This window comes from Macaca thibetana, chromosome 7 (assembly GCF_024542745.1).
Source record: "Macaca thibetana thibetana isolate TM-01 chromosome 7, ASM2454274v1, whole genome shotgun sequence".
In the NCBI taxonomy this organism is placed as follows: Eukaryota; Metazoa; Chordata; class Mammalia; order Primates; family Cercopithecidae; genus Macaca; species Macaca thibetana.
This window is the reverse complement of record NC_065584.1, coordinates 112,095,161-112,121,573: the sequence shown is the minus strand read 5'-3', so window position 1 is coordinate 112,121,573 and position 26,413 is coordinate 112,095,161. Positions and strand designations below refer to the sequence as shown.

The window sequence follows — 26,413 nt, the reverse complement described above, 5'->3', positions numbered from 1 at the left end:
GCTCCTCCATGAGGCAGTCCAAGCTCCCTGTGTGGGCATATGCTGGGGCTCTGGTTCCCTAGGGGCAGGGCATGTGGGTGGCTCCTCCCTGACCTGCATTCTCCCCTGTGTCTTTCAGTGAGCTCTTCCGCCCAGGCAGCGCCCTGGCATTGACTGGCATAGGTGAGTGGATCCTGCTGGGGTCATGGGCCATGAGCCAGGCTGGTGGGGTCACCAAGGGTCAGCCTTTGGGACAGGAGGGTTTCCTTAGGGAGCCGACCTGACCTGAATCCCCACTGAGGAGGGCTAGGTTCTCCAGGAGGGCGGCTTCCTTGGGAATCTGACCCAAGGAGGTTATCTTCTCTAAAGCCTTGCAGCGGTGATGGTGGTCCAGGCAGCAAAGGATTCCTTCAACCCCACCCAGGGCAGTGCCCAGCTGAGACTCAGTGGGCAGGTCTGGCCTTGAGGACTGCCCAGGCCACATGAGGGGGTGCATAGGAGCTCCAGGGCACCACAGGGGTCACACAGGAGCTCTCCTTCCCCAGAGACAGGTGAGCGATCGAGTCCATGGGGTCAGGCCTTTGGAGATTCAAGGAGTGGGCCCCACCTAGGACCCTGAATGGGACCGAGCCTTTGAGCAATGGGCCATCCCAGTGGTGCCTGTGAGCCTAGTGGGGGGCGATGCGGCTTCAAGGGGGTTGGGTCAAGGCTGAGCTCTGGCCGGTACTTGGTAGTGCTGCAGGCTGGCCCTGGGACTTGCTGGCTTTGGGCAAAAGGGCCAGCCTGCATCCTGCTGGTGGTCACCCATTCCCCATGGGCAACTAGCGGAAAGCTGGCATCCTTAGGTGGGAAGGCCCGCTGTCAAGGGTCCTGTCCTGGAAGTTTGCTTCTCAGGCTGCTTCTGATCCATGGACTCACCTCCAGGGTGGTGGGGTCTTGAGCCCGAGGAAAGGAGAAGATACCATGTGTTCCCCGATTGGCCGAATGTGGCTCGGCTCTGTGTTTGGGAGGTGTGTAGGGCATGGATGGGGACCCATCAGAGAACACATGTGGCCCGGGGTCACAGGTTGCGATTTCCCATGCACACTTGGAGAGAACACTGGGTGGGTGCCCTCCACTCCCAGGCACAGGCTATGCAACTACCAGGTCTGCGGTGGCATGTGGCTTCCAGGTCAGCCCCCTTGGTGGGCCATGAGCAGGTTGGTTGCCCTGGCCTGTGCCCAGTGGTCTCAGAGTGGCCCAGGGGTCCTGTGGGGGAGCTGATGTGGGTAGTGGAGGTGCTTGTGGGGCCTGCAATAGAGCGCAGCCCAGGTGTCTTGTGGGAGCTCGGTGACCCACCTGCCCTGACCTAGGATGCGGTGATGGGGAGGGCCAAGGGTCCCCTGTGTCTGTAATGGGTCAGTGTTCCCATCACATGGGTCCATGGAGGGGCAGCATGCATGAGCCAGCACCACCCACCACCATCCCCCTATGGAGGCGTGAGGCCATGTTTGGACACATGACTTCCTGTCCCCCAGACGGTGAGCCTGGAGGAAGACTTGCCTTGGGTCCGCTGTCCCTGGGCCAGTGTCCATCAGCCAGGTGCCCAGTCCCCAGTGCGCTGAAGCTCGGCCCTCCCTGGCACTCTGGTCTCCTGCACTGAGCTGTGGTGAGCACATCCAGGTCCCGCTGGATGTTTGTGTCGGGAGTGGGGTGCCCTGGGTTGGGTCAATGATGAGAACCTTATATTTTCTTGAAGAGAGGTGATGACTTAAAAATCATGCTCAATAGGATTACGCTGAGGCCCAGCCTAGGTGAGAATTTTGGAAGAGGATGCTGGGATCCCCGGCAGGAGGCATTTGGGGCTGGAGACCTGGAGGTCCCGAAGGTTATCTGCAGGGGCCCCAACCCTGTCTCTGCGCTCGTCTGTGAGGCAGCCCAGTTTCCCTGTGCGGGCTTGCTGTCAATGCTCTGGTTCCCTGAGGCGGGGCACGTGGGTGACTCATCCCTGAAGTCCTATTCTCCCTTTGTGTCTTTCAGTGAGCTCTTCCGCCCAGGAGGACCCCTGGCCTTGAGTGGCATAGGTGAGTGGATCCTGCTGGGCTCATGGGCCATGGACTAGGCCACGTGGGATCACTGAGGGTCAGCCTTCAGGATGGGACGGATTCCTCAGGGAGCCAACCTGAATCCCCACTGGGGAGGGATTGGTTCTCCAGGAGGGCCGCCTCCTTGGGAATCTGACCCAAGGACACCTTCCCTGAAGCGCTGCAGGAGTGACATTGGTCTAGGCAGGAAGGGTTCCATTGGTCCCACACAGGGCAGCTCCCAGCTGAGACTGGGCACTAGGATCTGGCCTTGAGGACTGCCCAGGCCACATGAGGCTGGGTCCCAGGCTGCTATTTGCAGTGTGTGCTTGGAGAGGGAGCCTGGGTAGGCCCCCTCCCCGTGCAGGGGCAGGCTGTGCGTCTGCCAGGTCTGCAGCAGTGCCTGCCTTCAGGGCCAACCTCCTTGGTGGGCCTGAGCTGGATAGTGGCCATGGTCCCACCCGGGGGTCATGATGCAGCCCTGGAATTGCAAGGGAGCCACCATGGGGAGTAGAAGTGCTCCAGGGGCCTGCATTAGGGCACAGCCTGGGCATCTTGCCCAAGCCCAGTGACCAGCCTGCCCTGTTTTCCAGGGTTCAGTGGCAGGGAAGACCAAGGGTCCCCCGCGTCCATGACCAACACTGTTTCACATGGATCCCATCACCTGGGTCCATGGAGGGAGAGCATGTGTGAGCTAGCACCCCCTGCCTCCTTTCCCGCATGGAGGCATGAGGTTCTGTTCAGACACTTTCCTCTGTCCCCCAGATGGTGACCCTGAAGGAGGACTTGCATTGGGCCCAATGGCCCAGGGCCAGTGTCTGTCAGCCAGGTGCCCAGCCCCTGGCGCACTGAAGTTTTGGCCCTTCCTGGCTCTCTGGTCTCTTGCACTGAGCTGTGGTGAGTCCATCTGGGTCCTGCTGGATGCATGTGTGGGGAGGGGGGTGCCCTGGGTTGGGTCAATGATGAGAACCTTATATTGTCCTGAAGAGAGGTGATGACTTAAAAATCATGCTCAATAGGATTACGCTGAGGCCCAGCCTAGGTGAGAATGTTGGAAGAGGATGCTGGGATCCTGAGATCCCTGGCAGAGCTACTATATTTTGGGATGGAGATCTGGCAACCCTGAAGGGCACCTGGGGGGCCCAACCCTGTCTCTGCGCTCCTCCGTGAGGCAGCCCAGGCTCCCTGTGCAGGCTTGCTGTTGGCACTGTGGTTCCCTGGGGTGGGACACGTTGGTGGCAGCTCCCTGAGCCCCATGCTCCCCTTGTGTCTTTCAGTGAGCTCTTCCAGGAGGGCCCTCTGGCATTGACTGGCATAGGTGAGTGGATCCAACTGGCATCATGGGCCATGGGCCAGGCCGCGTGGGGTCGCCAAGGGTCAGCCTTCGGGAAAGAAGGGTTTCCTTGGGGAGCCAACCTGAATCCCCACTGGGAAGAGATGGGTTCTCCAGGAGGGTGGCTTCCTGGGGAACAGGAACCAAGGAGGATGCCTTCCCTGAAGCCCTGCAGGGGTGACGGTGGTCCAGGCAGGAAAGGGTTCCTTCAGTTCTACCCAGGGCAGCTCCCAGCTGAGTCTCGGGGCTTGCATCTGGACTGTCCTGACTATATGTGGGGGCCACAGGGGTTCTGGGGTGCCTTGGGGGTCGCACAGGAGCTCTCTGTCCCTGGAGAAAGGTAAAGGTGGGTGATCAGGCCCATGGAGTTGAGCTGTGGAGATTCAAGTATCGCACCTGACACATGGCCCTGAATGGAACCCACCCTGTTGAGCAATGGGCCAACCCATGGGCCTCTTCGAGCCTGACAGGGGGCGGTGCTGTTTCACTGGGGTTAGATCGAGGCTAAGCTCTGGCTGGCGCCTGGTGGTGCTGCAGTCCGGCCCTTGGACTCATGGGCTTTGGGCCAAGGGGGCAGCCTGTGTCCCACTGAAAGTCACCACTTCCCTGTGGCTGGAAGTTATCCCTTCGCAGTGGGCTAGTGTCAGGAAGGGTGGCCTCCTGAAGTGGGAAGGCCCGCTATTGAGGGTCTGGTCCTGGAAATTTGCTGCCCATGCTACTTCTGAATCCTGAAGACACCTCCAGTGTGATGAGGTCCTAAGCCCGAGGAAAGGAGAAGACACTGTGCCCTCCGATTAGTTGAGTGCAGCCAGGCTGTGTGTTTGTGAGGTGTGAGGGCATGGATGGAGACTCACCAGAGAAAGCACATGGCCCTGGGATCCCAGGTTGTGATTTCCAGTACATGCTTGGATACGGCACGTGGGTGGGTGCCCACCATGCACAGGGACTGGCTATGTGACTGCCAGCTCTGCAGCAGCATCAGGCATCCGGGCCAGTCTCCTTGGTTGACCATGAACTGTTGGTGGCCCTGGCCTGTGCCCGGTAGTCCTGGGGTGACCCTGGTGTCATGCAGGGGAGCTGGCATGTGTAGTGGAGGCGCCTGTGTGGCCTGCAGTAGGATGCAGCCCTGGCTTGTAGCCTGAGCCCAGTGACCTACCTGTCCTGTCGTTTCAGGGTTCAGTGGTGGAGACAGCGTTGGGTGCCCTGCGTCTGTGACGGGCCAGTATTCCACATGGATCTCATCACATGGTCCATGGAAGGCGAGCATCCCTGAGCTGGCACACCCCACCTTCTGCCCACATGGAGGGGTGAGGTTGTGTTTGGACACCTGTCCTCTTCCTGTTCCTCGAGATGGTGACCCCGGATGAGGACTCGTGTTGGGCCCACTGTCCCCGGGCCAGGGTCCATCAGCCAGGTGCCTAGCCCCTGTTGCACTGAAGCTCTGGCCCTTCCTGTCACCTTGGTCTCCTGCATTGAGCTTGGGTGAGCCCATCGGGGTGCCACTGGATGCCTAAGCAGGGAGGGGGTGCCCTGGGTTGGGTCGATGATGAGAACTTTATATTGTTCTGAAGAGAGGTGATGACTTAAAAATCATGCTCAATAGGATTACGCTGAGGCCCAGCCTAGGTGAGAATTTTGGAAGAGGACACTAGAATCCTGAGGTCCCTGGCAGGGCCACTGTATTTGAGGCTGGAGACTTCGAGGCCCTAAAGGGCATCTCATGCAGGAGCCCAGCCCTGTCTGTGCTCCTCCATTAGGCACACCAGGCTTCCTGTGTGGGCTTGGTGTCTGTGCTCAGCTTCCCTGGGGGCGGGACACGTTGGCGGCTCCTTCCTGAGCCCCATTATCCTCGGTGTCTTTCAGTGAGCTCTTCCGCCAAGCAGACCCCCTAGGATTGACCAGCATAGGTGAGTGGACATTGCTGGTGTCATGGGCCGTGAGCCAAGCGGTGGGCAGTCCCTGAGGGTCAGCCCTCAGGCCACCTGGGTTTCCTCAGGAGTCGACCTGAATCGACTGGGGATGTGTCCTCCAGCAGGGAGGCTTCCTTGGGAATTGGACACAAGGCAGAGGCCTTCTCTGAAGCCCTGCAGGGGTGGCAGTGGTTCAGGCAGGAAAGGGTTTCCTCAGCCGCATGCAGGGTAGTGCCCAGCTCAGACTTGGTGCTTGGGTCAGGCCTCTAAGATGGCCAGGACACATGAGGGGGGCAACAAGGGCTCTGGGGCACCACGGGCATCTCATGGGGACTCTCCAACCCTGGAGAGGGGTGGGCGATTCAGTCCGTGGAGTCGGGCCATGGAGATTCATGGACTGCAGCAAACCCATGACCCTCAATGGGACCGACCCTATAAGCAGTGGACCCTCCCAGTGGCATGTCTTTGAGCCATGTGAGAGGCGGCGCTGTTTCTCTGAGGTTGGGTCAAGACTAGCTGTGGCCAGTGCCTGATGGTGGTCCAGTCTGTCTCTGGGACTCGTGGGCTTTGGGCCAAGGCTGTAGCCCGTATCCCACTGGGGGTCACCCCTTCCTTGTGGGCGAGTGGCGGTAATGGTGGCCTCCTGAGGTGGGAAGGTCCACAGTGGAAGGACCTTTCCTGGAAATTTGCAGTCCAGGCTGCTTCTCAGCCATCAGGACAACTCCAGAGGTCAGGGTCTTAGGCCCAAAGAAAGGAGAAGACACCGTATGTCTCCCGGTTGACTGAGTGTGGCCCCGCTCTGTGTGTGGGAGGTATTGTGTGGGGCGTGGATTGGGACCCACCAGAGAAAGCTTGTGGCCCTGGAGCCCCAGGCTGTGATTTCCAGTGGACCTTGAGGAAAGGAGGGTGGGTGCCCTCCATGCACAGGGCAGGCTGTGCAACTGCCAGGTAGGCAGCAGCCCGTGGTGTCCGGGCCAGCGTCCTTGGTTCGCCGTGAGCTGGTTGGTGTCCATGGCCCCTGCCCAGGTCCAGGTGCTACCCGGGGTTGTGCAGGGGAACTGGCGTGGGCAATGGAGGTGCTCGAGGGGCCTGCAGTAGGGCACAGCCCAGGCGTCTTGCCTGAACCCAGGAATCCACCTGCCCTGTCTTTCCATGGTTCAGTGGCTGGGAGGGCAAAGGGTCCCCCCCATCCATGACACATCAGTGTTTTCCATGGATCCTATCACATGGGTCCACAGAGAGAGAGCATGTGTGAGCTAGCACCCCCCACCCCCTTCCCCGTGTGGAGGCCCGAGCCCCTGGTTGGACACATGTCCTCCTCCTGTCCCCCCAGATGGTGACTGCAAAGGAAGACTTGCTTTGGGACCACTGGCCCCAGGCCAGTGTCCATCAGCCAGGTGTCCAGCCCTTGGTGCACTTAAGCTCAAGCCCTTCCTGATGCCCTGGTCTCCTGCCCTGAGCTGTGGTGAGCACATCTGGGTCCAGCTGGATGCACGTGTGGGAAGGAGGGTGCCCTGGGTTGGGTCAATGATGAGAACCTTAAATTGTCCTGAAGAGAGGTGATGACTTACAAATCATGCTCAATAGGATTACGCTGAGGCCCAGCCTAGGTGAGAATTTTGGAAGAGGATGCTGAGATGCCAAGGTCCCTGGCAGGGCCGCTGTATTTTTGGGCTGGAGACCTGGAGTCCCTGGAGTTCATCTTGGGGTGCCCAGCCCTATCTCTGCACTCCTCCGTGAGGCAGCCCAGGTTCCCTGTGCGGCCTTGGTGTCGGCCCTCTAGTTCCCTGGGGTTGAGGCACACTGGAGGCTCCTCCTTCCTGAGCCCCTGTTCTCCCCTGTGTCTGTGTCTTTCAGTGAGCTCTTCTGCCCAGGGGGGCCCCTGGCCTTAAGTGGGATAGGTAAGTGGATCCTGCTGGGGTCATGGACCATGAGCCAGGTCGCTTTGGGTCACTGAGGGTCACCCTTCAGGCCACGAGGGATTCCTCAGGGAGCCCATCTGAAACCCACCGGGGATGGATGGTTTCTTCAGGAGGACAGCTTCCTTAGAAATTGGTCCCAAGAAGGATGCCTTCCCTGAAGCCATGCAGAGATGACGGAGGTCCAAACAGGAGAGGGTTCCTTCAACTCAACGCAGTGCGTGTTCTAGCTGAGACTCAGTGCACAAGTCAGGCCTGGAGGGCTTTCCAGGCCACATGAGGGGGTCCACAGGGTCACTGGGGGCAATGGGTGTTTTGCGGGAGCCCTCGGTCCCCGAGGCTTGCAAAGGGGCAGGGTGTGGGTGATCGGGCTTATGGAGTCAGTCCGTGAAGATTCAAGGACTGGGCCTAACCCATGGCCCTGATGGGACTGACCTGTGGAGCAATGGGCCATCCCAGTGGTGCCTCCTTGAGCCTGGTGGGGGCGGTGTGGCTCCAGTGGGTTTGGGTCAAGACTGAGCTCTGGCCTTCACCTGGTGGTGCTGCAGGCTGGCCCTGGGAATCGTGGGCTTTGGGCCAAGGGTGCAGCCTGCGTCCAGCTATAGGTCACCCCTCCCCGAAGTGGAGTGGCCAGAAGGATGGCAACCTGTGATGGAAAGCATGCTGTCAAGGGTCCTGTGCCGGCAATTTGCTGCCCAGGCTGCTTCTAAGTCATGGGGTCACCTCCAGGGTGGCGGGGTCTTGAGCCGAAGGAAAGGCAAGGACATCATGTGTCCCTGATTGATTGAGCATGGCCCGGCTCTGCGTTTGGAGGTATGTGGTGCATGAATGGGGACCCATCAGAGAAGGCACGTGGCCCTGGGGCTCCAGGATACGATTTCTGGTGTGAGCTTGTAGAGGGTGTCTGCTGTGGCACGTGGCATTCAGGTCAGCCTACTTGGTTTGCTGTGAGGTGGTTGGTGGTCCCGGCCCTGCCCAGTGGTCCCGTTGTGGCACAGAGTCATGTGGGGGAGCTGGTGTGGGCAGTGGAAGTGCTCCAGGAGCCTGCAATAGGGTGCATCCTGGACATCTTGCTCAAATCCTGTGACCTGCCTGCCCTGTCCTTTCAGGTTTCCGTGGCAAGGAGGGCCAAGGGTTCCCCGCGTTCTTGACCGTCACTGTTTATAGGGATCCCATCTCTTGAGTCCATGGAGGGAGAGCATGTGTTAGCCAGCACCCCCTGTCCACTTTTGTGCATGGAGGTGTGAGGCCATGTCTCTACACCTGTCCTCCACCCCTCCAGATGGTGACCCCAGAGGAAGACATGCGTTGGGTCTGCTGGCCCCGGGCCAGTGTCTCTCAGCCAGGTGCTCAGCCCCTGGTGAGCTGAAGCTCAGGCCCTTCCTGGCGCCCTGGTCTCCTGCACTGAGCTGTGGTGAGCACATCTGGGTCCCTCTGGATACATGTGCAGGGAGGGGGTGTACTGGGTTGGGTCAATGATGAGAACCTTATATTGTCCTGAAGAGAGGTGATGACTTAAAAATCATGCTCAATAGGATTACGCTGAGGCCCAGCCTAGGGGAGAATTTTGGAAGAGGATGCTGGGATCCCGAGCTCCCTGGCATGGCCACTGTATTTTAGGCAGGAGACCTTGAGGCTCTGAACGGCATCTCTGAGAGGCCCAACCCTGTCTCTGCGCTCCTCCTTGAGGCAGCCCAGGTTCGCTGTGTGGGCTTGGGCTCCGGTTCCCTGAGCCCCCGTTCTCCCTTGTGTCTTTCAGTGAGCTCGTCTGGCTAGGTGGGGCCCCGAGGCATTGACTGGCATAGGTGAGTGGTCCTGCTGGGGTCATGGGTCATCAGCAGCGAGGGGTCACCGAGGGTCCGCCTTTGAGACAGGAGGGTTTCCATGGGCAGCCGACCTGAATCCGCACCATGGAGGGGTGGGTTGGTCCTCCAAGAGGGCTGCTTTTCTGGGAATCAGACCCAAGGAGGATGCCTTCCCTGCAGCCCTGTGGGGATGATGGTGGTCCAGGCAGGAAAGGGTTCCTTCAGTCTCACATAGGGGAGCTCCCAGCTGAGTCTCAGTGCACTGGTCTGGCCTTGACGACTGACCAGGCCACATGAGGGGGGCCACAGGGGCTTCAGGATGCCATGGGGTCACACAGGATCTCTCCATCCCCGGAGAAAGGTGGATTCGAGCTGCAGAGATTCAAGAATCACACACAAATTATTGCCCTGAATAGGACCGACCCTGTTGTGCAATGTGCCATCCCAGGGCACCTCTTTGAGCCTGAAGGGGGCGGTGCTGTTTCCCTAGGTTTGGGTCAAGGCTGAGCTCTGGCCGGTGCCTGGTGGTGCTATTGTCCAGTCATGGGCTCGTTAGTTTTAGGCCAAGGGGTCAGCTCTGTGTCTAAAGGATCCCCTGTACTGGGGATCTCCCCTTTCCTGTGGCTGGAAGTCACCCCTTCCCCACTGGCAAGAGTCTCCCCATTGGCAAGTGTCGGAAAGGGTGGCCTCCTGAGGTGGAAGGCATGCTGTCAAGGGTCTTGTCCCTAGAATATGCTGCCCATGCTGCTTCTGAGCCACGGGGTCACCTCCAGGGTAGCGGGTCTTGGGCCCAAGAAAAGGAGAAGTCACCATGTGTCCCCGATTAGCTGAGTGTGGTCCTGCTCTGTGTTTAGGAGGTGCGTGGGGCATGGATGGGGACCCACCAGAGAAAGCATGTGGCCCTGGGACCCCAGGTTGCGATTTCCATTTCATGCTGGGATAGGGCACCTGGGTGGGTGCCCACAGTGCACAGGGATAGGCTATGTGACTTGCAGGTCTGCAGCAGCATCTGGCACCCGGACCAGCCTCCTTGGTTGGCTGTGAGCTGAATGGTAGCCCTGGCCTGTGCCCAGTACATCTGGTATGACCCTGGGGTCCTGTAGGGGAGCCAGCATGGGCAGTGGAGGTGCTCATGGGACCTGCAGTAGGACACAGTCGGGGCTTCTTGCCCGAGCCCAGTGACCTGCCTATCCTGTCTTTCCAGGGTTCGGTGGCTGAGAGAGCATTGGGTGCCCTGAGTCCATGATGGGCCAGTGTTCCACGTGCATCCCATCACATGGGTCCATGGAGGGTGAGCATCCCCTCAGCCGACACACCCCACCTTCTGCCCCCAAGGAGGGGTGAGGTTGTGTTTGCACACCTGTCCTACTGTTTCCCCAGATGTTGAGCCCGGAGGAAGACTTTGCACTGGGCCCAATGGCCCCAGGTCAGCGTCCGTCAGCCAGGTGCCCAGCCTCTGGTGCACTGAAGATCAGGCCCTTCCTGGCACCTTGGTCTCCTGCACTGAGCTGTGGTGAGCACATCTGGATCCTGCTGGATGCATGTGCAGGGAGGGGGTTGCCCTGGGTTGGGTCGATGATGAGAACCTTATATTGTCTGAAGAGAGGTGATGACTTAAAAATCATGCTCAATAGGATTACGCTGAGGCCCAGTCTAGGTGAGGGTTTTGGAAGAGGATGCTGGGATCCGGAGGTCCCCAGGAGAGCCCCTATATTTTTGGCCGGAGACCTGGAGGACGTGAAGGGCATCTTGGGGGTGCCCGACCCTGTCTCTGCGCTCCTCCATGAGGCAGCCTGGGCTCCCTGTGCGGGCTTGGTGTCGGCCCTCCAGTTCCCCAGGTTGAGGCACAGTGGAAGCTCGTTTCTGAGCCCCGTTCTCCCCTTGTGTCTTTCAGTGAGCTCTTCCACATGGGAGGGCCCCCTGGCATTCACTGGCATAGGTGAGTGGCTGGTATCATGGGCCTTGAGCCAGGCCGCGTGGGGTCGTCAAGGGTCAGCCTTTGGGAAAGAAGGGTTCCTCAGGGAGCCAACCTGAATCCCCACTGGGAAGAGATGGGTTCTCCAGGAGGGTGGCTTCCTGGGGAACAGGAACCAAGGAGGATGCCTTCCCTGAAGCCCTGCAGGGGTGACGGTGGTCCAAGCAGGAAAGGGTTCCTTCAGTTCTACCCACGGCAGCTCCCAGCTGAGTCTCGGTGCTTGCATCTGGACTCGAGGACTGTCCTGGCCGTATGAGGGGGGCCACAGGAGCTCTGGGGTGCCATAGGGATCCCACAGGCGCTCTCTGTCCCTGGAGAAAGGTGGGTGATCGGGCCCATGGAGTTGAGCTGTTGAGATTCAAGGATTGCACCTGACACATGGCCCTGAATGGGACCCCCCCGTTAAGCAATGGGCCATCCCATGGGCCTCTTCAAGCCTGAAGGGCGTCAGTGCTGTTTCACTGGGTTTACGTCAAGGCTGAGCTCTGGCTGGCGCCTGGTGGTGCTGCAGTCCGGCCCTTGGACTCATGGGCTTTGGGCCAAGGGTGCAGCCCGCATCCCGCTGGAAGTCACCCCTTCCCTGTGGCTCGAAGTTATCCCTTCCCAGTGGGCTAATGTCGGGAAGGGTGGCCTCCTGGAGTGGGAAGGCCCGCTGTTGAGGGTCTGGTCCTGGAAATTTGCTGCCCATGCTGCTTCTGAGCCATGGAGTCACCAGTGTGGTGGGGTCCTGGGCCCGAGGAAAGGAGAAGACACTGTTCTCCCTGATTAGTCCAGTGTGGCCAGGCTGTGTATTTGTGAGGTGTGAGGGCATGGATGGAGACTCACCAGAGAAAGCACATGGCCCTGGGACCCCAGGTTGTGATTTCCAGTACATGCTTGGATACAGCACGTGGGTGGGTGCCCACCATGCACAGGGACTGGCTATGTGACTGCCAGCTCTGCAGCAGCATCAGGCATCCGGGCCAGCCTATTTGGTTGACCATGAACTGGTTGGTGGCCCTGGCCTGTGCCCGGTAGTCCTGGAGTGACCCTGGTGTCATGCAGGGGAGCTGGCATGTGTAGTGGAGGTGTTTGTGTGGCCTGCAGTAGGATGCAGCCCTGGCTTGTAGCCTGAGCCCAGTGACCTACCTGTCCTGTCGTTTCAGGGTTCAGTGGTGGAGACAGCGTTGGGTGCCCTGCGTCTGTGACGGGCCAGTATTCCACATGGATCTCATCACATGGTCCATGGAAGGCGAGCATCCCTGAGCTGGCACACCCCACCTTCTGCCCACATGGAGGGGTGAGGTTGTGTTTGGACACCTGTCCTCTTCCTGTTCCTCGAGATGGTGACCCCGGATGAGGACTCGTGTTGGGCCCACTGTCCCCGGGCCAGTGTCCATCAGCCAGGTGCCTAGCCCCTGTTGCACTGAAGCTCTGGCCCTTCCTGTCGCCTTGGTCTCTGCATTGAGCTTGGGTGAGCCCATCCAGGTGCCATTGGATGCCTAAGCAGGGAGGGGGTGCCCTGGGTTGTGTCGATGATGAGAACCTTATATTGTTCTGAAGAGAGGTGATGACTTAAAAATCATGCTCAATAGGATTACGCTGAGGCCCAGCCTAGATGAGAATTTTGGAAGAGGATGCTGGGATCCCTAGGTCCCCAACAGGGCCACTGTAGTTTGGGCTGGAGACCTGGAGTCCTTGAAGGGCACCTGGAGGGGGCCCAAACCTGTCTCTGCGTTCCTCCGTGAAGCAGTCCAGGCTCTCTATGCAAGCTTCGTGTCAGTACTCCAATTCCCCTGGGCGGTGCATGTGAGGGGCTCATCCCTGAGCCCCTTTTCTCCCCTTGTGTCTTTCAGTGAACTCTTTCACCCAGGAGGACCCCTGGCCTCGAGCGGCATAGGTGAGTGGATCCTGCTAGGCTCATGGGCCATGGACCAGGCCACATGGGGTCCCTGAGGGTCATCCTTCAGGACAGGAGGGATCTGACCCAAGGAAGACACCTTCCCTGAAGCGCTGCAGGAGTGACATTGGTCCAGGCAAGAAAGGATTCCATTAGTCCCACGCAGGGCAGCTCCCAGCTGAGACTGGGCGCTAGGGTCTGGCCTTGAGGACTGCCCAGGCCACATGAGGGTGGCCCCAGGCTGTGATTTTCAGTGCGTGCTTGGAAAGGGAGTCTGTGCACCCTCCCCATGCAGGGGCAGGCTGTGTGTCTGCCAGGTCTACAGTGGCGCCTAGCTTCAGAGCAAGCCTCCTTGGTTTGCCTGAGCTGGTTGGTGATCCTGGCTCCTACCCAGGGGTCACAGTGCAGCCCAGGAAGTGCAGGGAAGCTGGCTTGGACAGTGGACGTGCTCCAGGGGCCTGCGGTAGGGCACAGCCTGGGCATCTTGCTTGAGCCTAGTTACTCGGCTGTCCTGTCCTTCCAGGGTTCAGTGGTGGGTACAAGGGTTCCCCGGGTCCATAACTGTCCCTATTTCACATGGATCCCATCACATGAGTCCATGGAAGTAGAGCATGTGTAGCCAGCAGCCCCTCCCTGCTTTCCTGCATGGAATCTTAAGACCCTGTTTGGACACCTTTCCCCTGTCCCTCCAGATGGTGAGCACAGAGGAAGAATTGCCTTGAGCCCTTTGGCCCTGGACCAGTGTCTGTCAATCACGTGCTCAGACTCCCGTGTGCTAAAGCTTAGGTCCTTCCTGTCATCCTGGTCTCCTGCACTGAGGTATGGTGAGCCCATCCGGGTCCCTCTGGATATGTGAGTGGGGATGGGGGTGTCCTGGGTTGGGTCGATGATGAGAACCTTATATTGTCCTGAAGAGAGGTGATGACTTAAAAATCATGCTCAATAGGATTACGCTGAGGCCCAACTTAGGTGAGAATTTTGAAAGAGGATGCTGGGAATCACAAAGTCCCTGGCAGGACCACTGTATTTTAGGCTGGAGACCTCAGGGCCCTGAAGGGCATCTCATGGAGGGGTGCCCAACCCTGTCTGTGCTCCTTCATTAGGCATTCCAGGCTTCCTGTGTGGGCTTGGTGTCCGCGCTAAGCTTCCCCGGGCGGGGGTGGGACACATTGGCGGCTCCTTCCTGAGTCAAATTCTTCTTGGTGTCTTTCAGTGAGCTCTTCCCACCAGCAGACCCCCTGGGATTGACTGGCATAGGTGAGTGGATATGCTCGTGTCATGGGCCATAAGCCAGGCAGCATGGGGTCCCTGAGGGTCAGCCCTCAGGCCACCTGGGTTTCCTCAGGAGCCGATCTGAATCCCGACTGGGGATGTGTTCTCCAGAAGGGAGGCTTCTTTGGGAAGTGGACACAAGGCAGAGGCCTTCTCTGAAGCTCTGCAGGGGTGGCAGTGGTCCAGGCAGGAAAGGGTTTCCTCAGCCCCACCCAGGGCAGTGGAGCTGGGCAGTGCCCAGCTCAGCCTTGGTGCTCGGGTCAGGCCTCTAGTATGGTCAAGCCACATGACAGGGCCACAAGGGCTCTGGGGCACCATGGGCATCTCACGGGGGCTCTCCAACCCCAGAGAAGGGTGGGCAATTTGGCCCGTTGGGTCGGGCCGTGGAGATTCGAGGATTGCACCAAACCCATGACCCTCAATGGGACCGACCCTGTTAAGCAATGGGCCCTCCCAGTAACACCTCTTTGAGCCATGTGGGGGTGGCGCTGTTTCTCTGAGGTAGGGTCCAGACTAGCTCTGGCCAGTCGCTGATGGTGGTGCAATCCAGCCATGAGACTTGTGGGCTTTGGGCCAAGGGTGCAGCCCGTGTCCCGCTGGAGGGTCACCCTTTCCTTATGGGCGAGTGGCGGGGAGGGTATCCTCCTGAGGTGGGAAAGCCTGCTGTGGAAGGAACTTTCCTGGAAATTTGCACTCCAGGCTGCTTCTGAGCCATGAGGTCATCTCCAGGGTGGCGGTGTCTTGGGCCCAAGGAAAGGAGAAGACACCATATGTCTCCCGGTTGACTGAGTGTGGCCCCGCTCTGTGTGTGGGAGGTGTTGTGTGGGGCATGGATTGGGACCCACCAGAGAAAGCTTGTGGCCCTGAAGCCCCAGGCTGCGATTTCCAGTGCACCTTGAGGAGAGGCCTGGGTGCTTGCCCTCCATGCACAGGGCAGGCTGTGCAACTTCCGGGTTGGCAGTGGCGCATGGCGTCCGGGCCAGCGTCCTGGGTTCGCTGTGAGCTGGTTGGTGTCCCTGGCCCCTGCCCAGGGGTCCCGGTGCCGCCCGGGGTCATGAGGAAAGCCAGCATGGGCGAGGGAGGTGCTTGGGAGGCCTGCAGTAGGGCACAGCCCGGGTGTCTTGCCCAAGCCCAGGAACCTGTCGGCCCTGTCCTTCCATGGTTCAGTGGTTGGGGGGCAAAGGGTCCCCCACGTCTGAGACACATCAGTGTTTCACATGGATCTCATCACATGGGTCCACAGAGAGAGAGCAAGTGTGAGCTGGCATCCTCCACCCCCTTCCCTGTCTGGAGGCCTGAGCCCCTGGTTGGACACATGTCCTCCTGTCCCCCCAGGTGGTGACCCCAGAGGAAGACTTGCCTTTGGGTCGCTGGCCCCAGGCCGGTGGTCATCATCCAGGTGCCCAACTTTGGTGCACTAAAGCTCAGGCCCTTCCTGGCACCCTGGTCTCCTGCACTGAGCTATGGTGAGCACATCTGGGTCCCATTGGATGCGTGTGTGGGGAAGGGGGTGCCCTGGGTTGGGTCGATGATGAGAACCTTATATTGTCCTGAAGAGAGGTGATGACTTAAAAATCATGCTCAATAGGATTACGCTGAGGCCCAGCCTAGGTGAGAATTTTGGAAGAGGACGCTGGGATCCCATGGTCCCAGCAGGGCCACGGTATTTTGGACTGGAGACCTGGAGGCCCTGAAGGGCATCTCAGGAATGCCCAACCCTGTCTCTGCACTCGTCCTTGAGGCAGCCCCGGCTCCCTGTGTGGGCTTGGTGTCGGCCCTTCAGTTCCCCACGGGCGGCGCATATTGGAGGCTCCTTCCTGAGCCCCGGTTCTCCCGTGTGTCTTTCAGTGAACTCTTCTGTCCACACGAGCCCCTGGCCTTGAGTGGGATAGGTAAGTGGATCCTGCTGGGGCCATGGGCCATGAGCCAGGCAGCTTTGGGTCACTGAGGGTTACCCTTCAGGCCAAGAGGGATTCCTCAGGGACCCAACCTGAAACCACCAGGGATGGATGGTTTCTCCAGAGGGCAGCTTCCTTGGACATCTGTCCCTAGAAGGACGCATTCCTTGGAGCTATGCAGAAATGATGGCGGTCCAGGCAGGAAAGGGTTCCTTCAACCCAACACAGTGCATGTCCTAGCTGAGACTCATTGCACGAGTCAGGCCTGAAGGACTTCCCAGGCCACATGAGGGGGTCTGCAGTATCTGCGGGGGCCACAGGTGTTATGCGGGAGCTCTTGGTGCCCGAGGCTTGTGGAGGGGTAGGGTGAGGGTGATCAGGCTTATGGAGTTGGGCTGTGAAGATTCAAGGATTGGTCCCAACCCATGGCCCAGAATGGACCGACATTGTTGAGCAAGTGGCCATCCCAGCAGTGCCTCCTTGAGCCTGGTTGGGGCAGTGTGGCCTCAGTGGGGTTGGGTCAAGGCTGACCTCTTGCCTTCACCTGGTGGTGCTGCAGACTGGCCCTGGGAATCGTGGGCTTTGGGCCAAGAGTGCAGCCCGCAGCCCGCTAAAGGTCACCCCTCGTTGAAGTGGAGTGGCCAGAAGAGTGGGATCGTGTTGGGGAAGTCCCACTGTAAAGGGTCCTGTCCTGGCAATTTGCTGCCCTGGATGCTTCTGAGACATGGGGTCACCGCCAGGGTGGCATGTTTTTGAGCCGAAAGAAAGGAGAGGACATCATGTGTCCCCTGATTGGCCGAGTGTGGCCTGGCTCTGTATTTGGGAGGCGTGTGGTACATGAATGGGGACCCACCAGAGAAGACACATGGCCCTTGGGACCCAGGATGTGATTTCCTGTGTGAGCTTGTAGAGGTCACATGGATGGGTGCATTCCATGCCCAGGGGCAGGCTGTGTGAGTGCCACGTCTGCAGTGGCACATGGCATCCAGGCCAGCCTCCTTGGTTTGCCATGAGCTGGTTGGCCCTGACCCAGGCCCAGTGGTCCTGGTGCGGCCCTGGGGTCATGTGGGGGAACCGATGTCGGCAGGGGAAGTGCTCTCTGGGCCTGCCGTAGGGTGTGGCCCATGGTAGGGTGCGGCCCGGGGGTTCTGGTCTGAGCACAGTGACCCACCTGCCCTGTCCTTCCAGGGTTCGGCGATGGGGAGGGTCAAGGGTCCCCTGCGTTCATGATGAGTCCGTGTTCCCCACAGATCTCATCACATGGGTCCATGGAGGGCAAGGATAGGTGAGCTGGCACCCCCTGCACACTTCCCTGTGTGGAGTGGTGAGGCCATTTGGACCCATGTCTTCCACCTGTCCCCTCAGATGGTGAGCCCCAAAGAATTGCTTTGGGCCTCCTTGCCCCAGGCCAGTGTCCATCAGCCAGGTGCCCAGCCCCCGGTGCACTGACGCTCAGACCCTCCTGGTGTCCCAGTCTCCTGCACTGAGCTGTGGTGAGCCCATCTGGGTTCCTGTGATGACTGTGCAAGGAGGGGTTTGCCCTGGGTTGGGTCGATGATGAGAACCTTATATTGTCTGAAGAGAGGTGATGACATAAAAATCATGCTCAATAGGATTACGCTGAGGCCCAGCCTGGGTGAGAATATTGGAGGAGGATTCTGGGAATTACAAGTTCCCCGGCAGGAGCACTGTATTTTGGGCTGGAGACCTGGAGGCTCTGAGGGCATCTGGAGGGTGCCCAACCCTGTCTCTGCGTTCCACCGTGAGGCAGCCCAGGCTCACTATGTGGGCTTGGTGTCAGCCCTCCCATTACCTGTGGGCAGGGTACTTTGGTGGCTCCTTCCTGAGCCCCCATTCTCCCCTGTGTCTTTCACTGAGCTCTTCTGCCCAGCAGACTCCTGGCATTGACCAGCATAGGTGAGTGGGTCCTGGCGGCATCATGGGTGATGAGTCAGGCTGCGTGTGGGGTTACCAAGTATTAGCCTTCAGGCAGGAGGGTTTCCTCAGGGAGTTGACCTGAATTTTCACTGTGGAGAGATGGGTTTGTCCTCTAGGAAAGCAGCTTCCTGGGGAATCAGACCCAAGACGATGCCTTCCCTGAAACCTGCAGGGGTGACAGTGGTCCAGTCTGGAAGGGGTTCCTTTAGTCTCCTGCAGGGCAGCTCCCAGCTGACACATGGTGTGTGAGTCTGTCCCTTCCCCAGAGAGGGGTGGGCAGTTGGGCCCATGGGGTCACGCTGTGGAGACTCAAGAATCACACCCCACTCATGGCCCTGAAAGCGAATGACCCTGTTGAGCAATGGGCGACCCCAGTGGCGCTTCCTGGAACCTGGTGGGTGGCAGCTTGGCTTCAACTGTTTGGATCAAGGCTGAGCCATGGCTGGTGCTTCATGGTACTCCGGGCTGGCCCTGGGATCATGGGCTTTGGGTCAAGGGTGCAGCCCACCTACTGCTGGGGGTCACCCTTTCTTCGAGGTCAATCCTGGGAAGGGTTGGGTCCCGAGGAAGGAAGGCCCCCGCATAAGGGACCTGTCCCAGGAATTTGTTGCCCAGGCTGCTTCTGAGCCATGGGGTCACCTCCAAGGTGGCAGGGTCTTGGGCCCAAGGAAAGGAGGGGGCACCATGTGGCTCCTGATTGGCCAAGTGTGGTCCAGCTCTGTGTTTGACAGGGGTCTGGGATGTGGATGAGGACCCAGCAGAGAAAGCATGTGGCCCTGGGCCCCAGGCTGCGATTTCTGGTGCGTGCTTGGAGAGGGAGCCTGGGTGGGTGTCCTCCCTGTACTGGGGCAGGCTGTGGGACTGCCAGGTCAGCGGCAGTGCCTGGCATCCGGGCCAGCCTCCTTGGTTGGCCTTGAGCTGGTTGGTGACCTTGGACCCTGCCCAGGGGTTCTGTTGTGGTCCAGAGTCATGCAGTGGAGCCACCATAAGCAGTGGAGGTGCTGCAGGGGCTGCTGTATGGCACAGCCTGGGCATCTTGCCTGAACCCAGTCTCTCGCCTCCTCTGTCCTTTGAGGGTTTGGTGGCAGAGAGGGCCAAGGGTTCCCTGGGTGCATGACTGTCATTATTTCATATAGATCCCATCACATGGGTCCATGGAGGGAGAGCATGTGAGCCCCAGCACCCCCTCCTCACGTTCCCGCACAGAGGCATGAAGCCCCATTTCGACATCTGTCCCCTGTCCCTCCAGATGGTGACCCCAGAGGAAGACTTGCGTTGTGCCCACTGGACCCAGGCCAGTGGCCAGTTGCCAAACCCCTGTTGAGCTGAAGCTCAGGCCCTAATGGGTCCTGGTCTCCTGCATTGAGCTTGGTGAGCGCATCTTGGTCCTGCTGGATACGTGTGTGGGGAGGGGGTGCCCTGGGTTGGGTCGATGATGAGAACCTTATATTGTCTGAAGAGAGGTGATGACATAAAAATCATGCTCAATAGGATTACGCTGAGGCCCAGCCTGGGTGAGAATTTTGGAAGAGGATGCTGGGAAACATGAGTTCCCTGTGAGGTCCACTGTATTTTGGGCTGGAGACCTGGAGGCTCTGAGGGCATCTAGAGGGTGCCCAACCCTGTCTCTGCGCTCCTCCGTGAGGCAGCTCAGGCTCACTATGTGGGCTTGGTGTCAGCCCTCCCCTTACCTGGGGGCAGGGCACTTTGGTGGCTCCTTCCTGAGCCCCCATTCTCCCCTGTGTCTTTCAGTGAGCTCTTCTGCCCAGCAGACGCCCTGGCAGTGACCAGCATAGGTGAGTGGGTCCTGGTGGCATCATGGGTGATGAGTCAGGCTGCGTGGGGTCACCAACTATTAGCCTTCAGGCAGGAGGTTTTCCTCAGGGAGTCGACCTGAATTTCCAATGTGGAGAGATGGGTTTGTCCTCCAGGAGGGTGGCTTCCTGGGGAATCAGACCCAAGACGATGCCTTCCCTGAAGCCCTGCAGGGGTGACAGTGGTCCAGTCTGGAAAGGGTTCCTTCAGTCTCATGCAGGGCAGCTCCCAGCTGACACTTCGTGTGCAAGTCTTTCCTCAAAGCCTGCCCAAGACAAATGAGCAGGACAGCAGAGGCTCTGGGGTGGCACAGGGATGACACAGGGACTCTCCCTCCCCAGAGAGGGGTGGGCAATCAGGCCCATGGGGTCAGGTTGTGGAGATTGAAGGATCACACCCCACTCATGGCACTAAATGCGAATGACCCTGTTGAGCAATGGGCCACCCCAGTGGCACCTCCATGAGTCTGGTGGGTGGCGACTCGGCTTCAACTGGTTGGGTCAAGGCTGAGCCATGGCTGGTGCTTTGTCGTGCTGTAGGCCGACCCTGGGACTCATGGGCTTTGGGTCAAGGATGCAGCCCGCCTGCTGCTGGGGGTCACCCCTTATTCGAGGTCACTGGTGGGAAGGGTCACATCCCCAGGTTGGAAGGCCCCCTCATGAGGGACCTGTCCTGGGAATTTGTGGCCCAGGCTGCTCCTGAGCCATGGGGTCACCTCCAGGATGGTGGGGTCTTGGGCCCAAGGAAAGGAGAGGGCACTATGTAGCTCCTGATTGGCCAAGTGTGAACCAGCTTTGTGTTTGACAGGGGTCTTGGGTGTGTGTGAGGACCCCCCAGAGAAAGCACGTGGCGCTTGACCCCAGGCTGAGATTGCTGGTGCGTGCTTGGAGAGGGAGCCTGAGCTGGTGTCCTCCCTGTACCGGGGCAGGCTGTGGGACTGCCAGGTCGACAGCAGTGCCTGGCATCCAGGCCAGCCTCCTTAGTTGGCCGTAAGCTGGTTGATGACCTTGGACCCTGCCCAGGGGTTCTGTTGTGGTCCAGAGTAATGCAGTGGAGCCAGCATGGGCAGTGGATGTGTCACAGGGGCTGCTGTATGGCACAGCCTGGGCATCTTGCCTGAACCCAGTGACTCGCCTACCCTGTCCTTTGAGAGTTTGGTGGCAGAGAGGGCCAAGGGTTCCCTGGGTCCATGATTGTCATTATTTCATATAGATCCCATCACATGGGTCCATGGAAGGAGAGCATGTGTGAGCCAGCACACCTTCCTCCCTTTCCCAAACAGAGGCGTGAAGCCCTGTTTGGACACCTATCCCCTGTCCCTCCAGATGGTGACCCCAGAGGAAGACTTGCATTGTGCCCGCTGGCCCCAGGCCAGTGGCCGTGAGCCAGTTGACCAACCCCTGTTGCGCCGAAGCTCAGGCCCTCCTGGGCCCTGGTCTCCTGCATTGAGCTTGGTGAGCACATCTCGGTCCTGCTGGATACGTATGTGGGTAGGCGGGTGCCCTGGGTTGGGTCGATGATGAGAACCTTATATTGTCTGAAGAGAGGTGATGACATAAAAATCATGCTCAATAGGATTACGCTGAGGCCCAGCCTAGGGGAGAATTTTGGAAGACGACACTGGAAAACATGAGTTCCCTGTGAGGTCCACTGTATTTTGGGCTGCAGACCTGGAGGCTCTGAGGGCATCTGGAGGGTGCCCAACCCTGTCTCTGCACTCCTCTGTGAGGCAGCCCAGGCTCACTATGTGAGCACTCCTGTTACTCAGGTGCGGGGCACTTTGGTGGCTCCTTCCTGAGCTTCCATTCTCCCCTGTGTCTTTCAGTGAGCTCTTCTGCCTAGCAGACTCTTGGCATTGACCAGCATAGGTGAGTGGATCCTGGCGGCATCATGGGCGATGAGTCAGGCTGCGTGTGGGGTTACCAAGTATTAGCCTTCAGGCAGGAGGGTTTCCTCAGGGAGTTGACCTGAATTTTCACTGTGGCGAGATGGGTTTGTCCTCTAGGAAGGCAGCTTCCTGGGGGATCAGACCCAAGACGATGCCTTCCCTGAAGCCCTGCAGGGGTGACAGTGGTCCAATCTGGAAAGAGTTCCTTCAGTCTCATGCAGGGCAGCTCCCAGCTGACACTTCGTGTGCAAGTCTTTCCTTGAAGACTGCCCAAGAAAATTAGCGGGACAGCAGAGGCTCTGGGGTGGCACAGGGATCACACGGGGACTCTCCCTCCCCAGAGAGGGGTGGGCAATCAGGCCCATGGGGTCAGGTTGTGGAGATTCAAGGATCACACCCCACTCATGGCACTAAATGCGAATGACCCTGTTGAGCAATGGGCCACCCCAGTGGCGCCTCCATGAGCCTGGTGGGTGGCGACTCGGCTTCAACTGGTTGGGTCAAGGCTGAGCCATGGCTGGTGCTTCATGGTGCTCCGGGCTGGCCCTGGGATTATGGGCTTTGGGTCAAGGGTGCAGCCCGCCTGCTGCTGGGGGTCACCCTTTCTTCGAGGTCAATGGTGGGAAGGGTTGCGTCCCCAGGTTGGAAGGCCCCCTCATGAGGGACCTGTCCCAGGAATTTGTTGCCCAGACTGCTTCTGAGCCATGGGGTCACCTCCAGGGTGGCAGGGTCTTGGGCCCAAGGAAAGGAGGGGGCACCATGTGGCTCCTGATTGGCCAAGTGTGGTCCAGCTCTGTGTTTGACAGGGGTCTGGGATGTGGATGAGGACCCAGCAGAGAAAGCATGTGGCCCTGGGCCCCAGGCTGCGATTTCTGGTGCGTGCTTGGAGAGGGAGCCTGGGTGGGTGTCCTCCCTGTACTGGGGCAGGCTGTGGGACTACCAGGTCAGCGGCAGTGCCTGGCATCCGGGCCAGCCTCCTTGGTTGGCCTTGAGCTGGTTGGTGACCTTGGACCCTGCCCAGGGGTTCTGTTGTGGTCCAGAGTCATGCAGTGGAGCCACCATAAGCAGTGGAGGTGCTGCAGGGGCTGCTGTATGGCACAGCCTGGGCACCTTGCCTGAACCCAGTCTCTCGCCTCCTCTGTCCTTTGAGGGTTTGGTGGCAGAGAGGGCCAAGGGTTCCCTGGGTGCATGACTGTCATTATTTCATATAGATCCCATCACATGGGTCCATGGAGGGAGAGCATGTGAGTCCCAGCACCCCCTCCTCACGTTCCCGCACAGAGGCATGAAGCCCCATTTCGACGTCTGTCCCCTGTCCCTCCAGATGGTGACCCCAGAGGAAGACTTGCGTTGTGCCCACTGGACCTAGGCCAGTGGCCAGTTGCCAAACCCCTGTTGAGCTGAAGCTCAGGCCCTCCTGGGTCCTGGTCTCCTGCATTGAGCTTGGTGAGCACATCTTGGTCCTGCTGGATAGGTGTGTGGGGAGGGGGTGCCCTGGGTTGGGTCGATGATGAGAACCTTATATTGTCTGAAGAGAGGTGATGACATAAAAATCATGCTCAATAGGATTACGCTGAGGCCCAGCCTGGGTGAGAATTTTGGAAGAGGATGCTGGGAAACATGAGTTCCCTGTGAGGTCCACTGTATTTTGGGCTGGAGACCTGGAGGCTCTGAGGGCATCTAGAGGGTGCCCAACCCTGTCTCTGCGCTCCTCCGTGAAGCAGCCCTGGCTCACTATGTGGGCTTGGTGTCAGCCCTCCCCTTACCTGGGGGCAGGGTACTTTGGTGGCTCCTTCCTGAGCTCCCGTTCTCCCCTGTGTCTTTCAGTGAGCCCTTCTGCCCAGCAGACCCCCTGGCAGTGACCAGCATAGGTGAGTGGGTCCTGGTGGCATTATGGGTGATGAGTCAGGCTGCATGGGTTCACCAAGTATTAGCCTTCAGGCAGGAGGCTTTCCTCGGGGAGTCGACCTGAATTTCCAATGTGGAGAGATGGGTTTGTCCTCCAGGAGGGTGGCTTTCTGGGGAATCAGACCCAAGACGATGCCTTCCCTGAAGCCCTGCAGGGGTGACAGTGGTCCAGTCTGGAAAGGGTTCCTTCAGTCTCATGCAGGGCAGCTCCCAGCTGACACTTCGTGTGCAAGTCTTTCCTTGAAGACTGCCCAAGACAAATGAGCAGGACAGCAGAGGCTCTGGGATGGCACAGGGATCACACGGGGACTCTCCCTCCCCAGAGAGGGGTGGGCAATCAGGCCCATGGGGTCAGGTTGTGGAGATTCAAGGATCACGCCCCACTCATGGCACTAAATGCGAATGACCCTGTTGAGCAATGGGCCACCCCAGTGGCGCCTCCATGAGCCTGGTGGGTGGCGACTCGGCTTGAACTGGTTGGGTCAAGGCTGAGCCATGGCTGGTGCTTTGTCGTGCTGTAGGCCGACCCTGGGACTCATGGGCTTTGGGTCAAGGATGCAGCCCGCCTGCTGCTGGGGGTCACCCCTTATTCGAGGTCACTGGTGGGAACGGTCATGTCCCCAGGTTGGAAGGCCCCCTCATGAGGGACCTGTCCTGGGAATTTGTGGCCCAGGCTGCTCCTGAGCCATGGGGTCACCTCCAGGATGGTGGGGTCTTGGGCCCAAGGAAAGGAGAGGGCACTATGTAGCTCCTGATTGGCCAAGTGTGGCCCAGCTCTGTTTTTGACAGGGGTCTGGGGTGTGTGTGAGGACCCCCCAGAGAAAGCACGTGGCGCTTGACCCCAGGCTGAGATTGCTGGTGCGTGCTTGGAGAGGGAGCCTGAGTTGGTGTCCTCCCTGTACAGGGGCAGGCTGTGGGACTGCCAGGTCGACAGCAGTGCCTGGCATCCAGGCCAGCCTCCTTAGTTGGCCGTAAGCTGGTTGATGACCTTGGAACCTGCCCAGGGGTTCTGTTGTGGTCCAGAGTCGTGTAGTGGAGCCAGCATGGGCAGTGGAGGTGTCACAGGGGCTGCTGTATGGCACAGCCTGGGCATCTTGCCTGAACCCAGTGACTCGCCTACCCTGTCCTTTGAGAGTTTGGTGGCAGAGAGGGCCAAGGGTTCCCTGGGTCCATGATTGTCATTATTTCATATAGATCCCATCACATAGGTCCATGGAAGGAGAGCATGTGTGAGCCAGCACACCTTCCTCCCTTTCCCAAACAGAGGCGTGAAGCCCTGTTTGGACACCTATCCCCTGTCCCTCCAGATGGTGACCCCAGAGGAAGACTTGCATTTTGCCCGCTGGCCCCAGGCCAGTGGCCGTGAGCCAGTTGACCAACCCCTGTTGCGCCGAAGCTCAGGCCCTCCTGGGCCCTGGTCTCCTGCATTGAGCTTGGTGAGCACATCTCGGTCCTGCTGGATACGTGTGTGGGTAGGCGGGTGCCCTGGGTTGGGTCGATGATGAGAACCTTATATTGTCTGAAGAGAGGTGATGACATAAAAATCATGCTCAATAGGATTACGCTGAGGCCCAGCCTAGGGGAGAATTTTGGAAGAGGATCCTGGGAAACATGAGTTCCCCGTGAGATCCACTGTGTTTTGGGCTGCAGACCTGGAGGCTCTGAGGGCATCTGGAGGGTGCCCAACCCTGTCTCTGCACTCCTCAGTGAGGCAGCCCAGGCTCACTATGTGAGCACTCCTGTTACCCAGGTGCGGGGCACTTTGGTGGCTCCTTCCTGAGCTCCCATTCTCCCCTGTGTCTTTCAGTGAGCTCTTCTGCCCAGCAGACTCTTGGCATTGACCAGCATAGGTGAGTGGATCCTGGCAGCATCATGGGCGATGAGTCAGGCTGCGTGTGGGGTTACCAAGTATTAGCCTTCAGGCAGGAGGGTTTCCTCAGGGAGTTGACCTGAATTTCCACTGTGGCGAGATGGGTTTGTCCTCTAGGAAGGCAGCTTCCTGGGGGATCAGACCCAGGACGATGCCTTCCCTGAAGCCCTGCAGGGGTGAGAGTGGTCCAGTTTGGAAAGGGTTCCTTTAGCCTCATGCAGGGCAGCTCCCAGCTGACACATGGTGTGTGAGTCTGTCCCTTCCCCAGAGAGGGGTGGGCAGTTGGGCCCATGGGGTCAGGCTGTGGAGATTCAAGGATCACACCCCACTCATGGCCCTGAATGCGAATGACCCTGTGGAGCAATGGGCGACCCCAGTGGCGCTTCCTGGAACCTGGTGGGTGGCAGCTTGGCTTCAACTGGTTGGGTCAAAGCTGAGACATGGCTGGTGCTTCATGGTGCTCCAGGCTGGCCCTGGGATCATGGGCTTTGGATCAAGGGTGCAGCCCGCCTGCTGCTGGGGGTCACCCTTTCTTCGAGGTCAGTGGTGGGATGGGTTGCGTCCAGAGGTTTGAAGGCCCCCTCATAAGGGACCTGTCCCAGGAATTTGTTGCCCAGGCTGCTTCTGAGCCATGGGGTCACCTCCAGGGTGGCAGGGTCTTGGGCCTAAGGAAGGGAGGGAGCACCATGTGGCTCCTGATTGGCCAAGTGTGGTCCAGCTCTGTGTTTGACAGGGGTCTGGGATGTGGATGAGGACCCAGCAGAGAAAGCATGTGGCCCTGGGCCCCAGGCTGCAATTGCTGGTGCGTGCTTGGAGAGGGAGCCTGGGTGGGTGTCCTCCCTGTACTGGGGCAGGCTGTGGGACTGCCAGGTCAGCGGCAGTGCCTGGCATCCGGGCCAGCCTCCTTGGTTGGCCTTGAGCTGGTTGGTGACCTTGGACCCTGCCCAGGGGTTCTGTTGTG

General features: G+C 59.2%; 1 protein-coding gene, 1 long non-coding RNA gene and 14 other non-coding genes across 22 annotated transcripts in view; all 16 read left to right on the top strand.

Moving 5' to 3' along the window:
* The window catches only part of LOC126959066 (uncharacterized), a 32,362-nt gene that overhangs the window by 710 nt on the left and 5,239 nt on the right, over positions 1-26,413 (top strand). For 2 of the 7 annotated variants that reach the window (XM_050798021.1, XM_050798023.1), the window contains exons 2-10: positions 119-1,627; positions 1,999-2,042; positions 2,808-2,939; positions 3,320-3,360; positions 4,549-4,857; positions 12,820-12,863; positions 13,556-13,682; positions 14,077-14,120; positions 25,390-25,432. In XM_050798021.1, coding sequence (XP_050653978.1) covers positions 4,739-4,857; positions 12,820-12,863; positions 13,556-13,682; positions 14,077-14,120; positions 25,390-25,432 — 377 coding nt within the window. In that variant the 5' untranslated portion in view covers positions 119-1,627; positions 1,999-2,042; positions 2,808-2,939; positions 3,320-3,360; positions 4,549-4,738. Of the gene's footprint in view, positions 1-118; positions 1,628-1,998; positions 2,043-2,807; positions 2,940-3,319; positions 3,361-4,548; positions 4,858-5,238; positions 5,283-6,618; positions 6,751-7,142; positions 8,619-8,963; positions 10,301-10,389; positions 10,523-10,903; positions 12,351-12,819; positions 12,864-13,555; positions 13,683-14,076; positions 14,121-25,389; positions 25,433-25,720; positions 25,930-26,413 lie in introns of those variants that run through there. The other 5 variants (XR_007727459.1, XR_007727458.1, XR_007727457.1 and 2 more) reach the window with 5 other exon arrangements.
* LOC126960267 (small nucleolar RNA SNORD115) lies at positions 1,684-1,765 on the top strand. Its single transcript, XR_007727834.1, has one exon. It is a non-coding gene; the product is annotated as a small nucleolar RNA SNORD115 (small nucleolar RNA).
* On the top strand, positions 2,996-3,077 carry LOC126960254 (small nucleolar RNA SNORD115). Its single transcript, XR_007727821.1, has one exon. It is a non-coding gene; the product is annotated as a small nucleolar RNA SNORD115 (small nucleolar RNA).
* Positions 4,913-4,994, top strand: LOC126960272 (small nucleolar RNA SNORD115). Its single transcript, XR_007727839.1, has one exon. It is a non-coding gene; the product is annotated as a small nucleolar RNA SNORD115 (small nucleolar RNA).
* On the top strand, positions 6,807-6,888 carry LOC126960281 (small nucleolar RNA SNORD115). The gene has a single exon (XR_007727847.1). It is a non-coding gene; the product is annotated as a small nucleolar RNA SNORD115 (small nucleolar RNA).
* On the top strand, positions 8,674-8,755 carry LOC126960253 (small nucleolar RNA SNORD115). Its single transcript, XR_007727820.1, has one exon. It is a non-coding gene; the product is annotated as a small nucleolar RNA SNORD115 (small nucleolar RNA).
* On the top strand, positions 10,579-10,659 carry LOC126960288 (small nucleolar RNA SNORD115). The gene has a single exon (XR_007727854.1). It is a non-coding gene; the product is annotated as a small nucleolar RNA SNORD115 (small nucleolar RNA).
* Positions 12,493-12,574, top strand: LOC126960302 (small nucleolar RNA SNORD115). The gene has a single exon (XR_007727866.1). It is a non-coding gene; the product is annotated as a small nucleolar RNA SNORD115 (small nucleolar RNA).
* LOC126960263 (small nucleolar RNA SNORD115) lies at positions 13,744-13,825 on the top strand. Its single transcript, XR_007727830.1, has one exon. It is a non-coding gene; the product is annotated as a small nucleolar RNA SNORD115 (small nucleolar RNA).
* On the top strand, positions 15,658-15,739 carry LOC126960262 (small nucleolar RNA SNORD115). The gene has a single exon (XR_007727829.1). It is a non-coding gene; the product is annotated as a small nucleolar RNA SNORD115 (small nucleolar RNA).
* On the top strand, positions 17,582-17,662 carry LOC126960301 (small nucleolar RNA SNORD115). The gene has a single exon (XR_007727865.1). It is a non-coding gene; the product is annotated as a small nucleolar RNA SNORD115 (small nucleolar RNA).
* LOC126959067 (uncharacterized) lies at positions 18,782-24,950 on the top strand. The gene is made up of 5 exons (XR_007727460.1): positions 18,782-19,342; positions 19,724-19,767; positions 22,999-23,120; positions 23,502-23,545; positions 24,890-24,950. It is a non-coding gene; the product is annotated as an uncharacterized LOC126959067 (long non-coding RNA).
* On the top strand, positions 19,398-19,478 carry LOC126960299 (small nucleolar RNA SNORD115). Its single transcript, XR_007727864.1, has one exon. It is a non-coding gene; the product is annotated as a small nucleolar RNA SNORD115 (small nucleolar RNA).
* Positions 21,297-21,377, top strand: LOC126960298 (small nucleolar RNA SNORD115). Its single transcript, XR_007727863.1, has one exon. It is a non-coding gene; the product is annotated as a small nucleolar RNA SNORD115 (small nucleolar RNA).
* On the top strand, positions 23,176-23,256 carry LOC126960297 (small nucleolar RNA SNORD115). Its single transcript, XR_007727862.1, has one exon. It is a non-coding gene; the product is annotated as a small nucleolar RNA SNORD115 (small nucleolar RNA).
* LOC126960296 (small nucleolar RNA SNORD115) lies at positions 25,075-25,155 on the top strand. Its single transcript, XR_007727861.1, has one exon. It is a non-coding gene; the product is annotated as a small nucleolar RNA SNORD115 (small nucleolar RNA).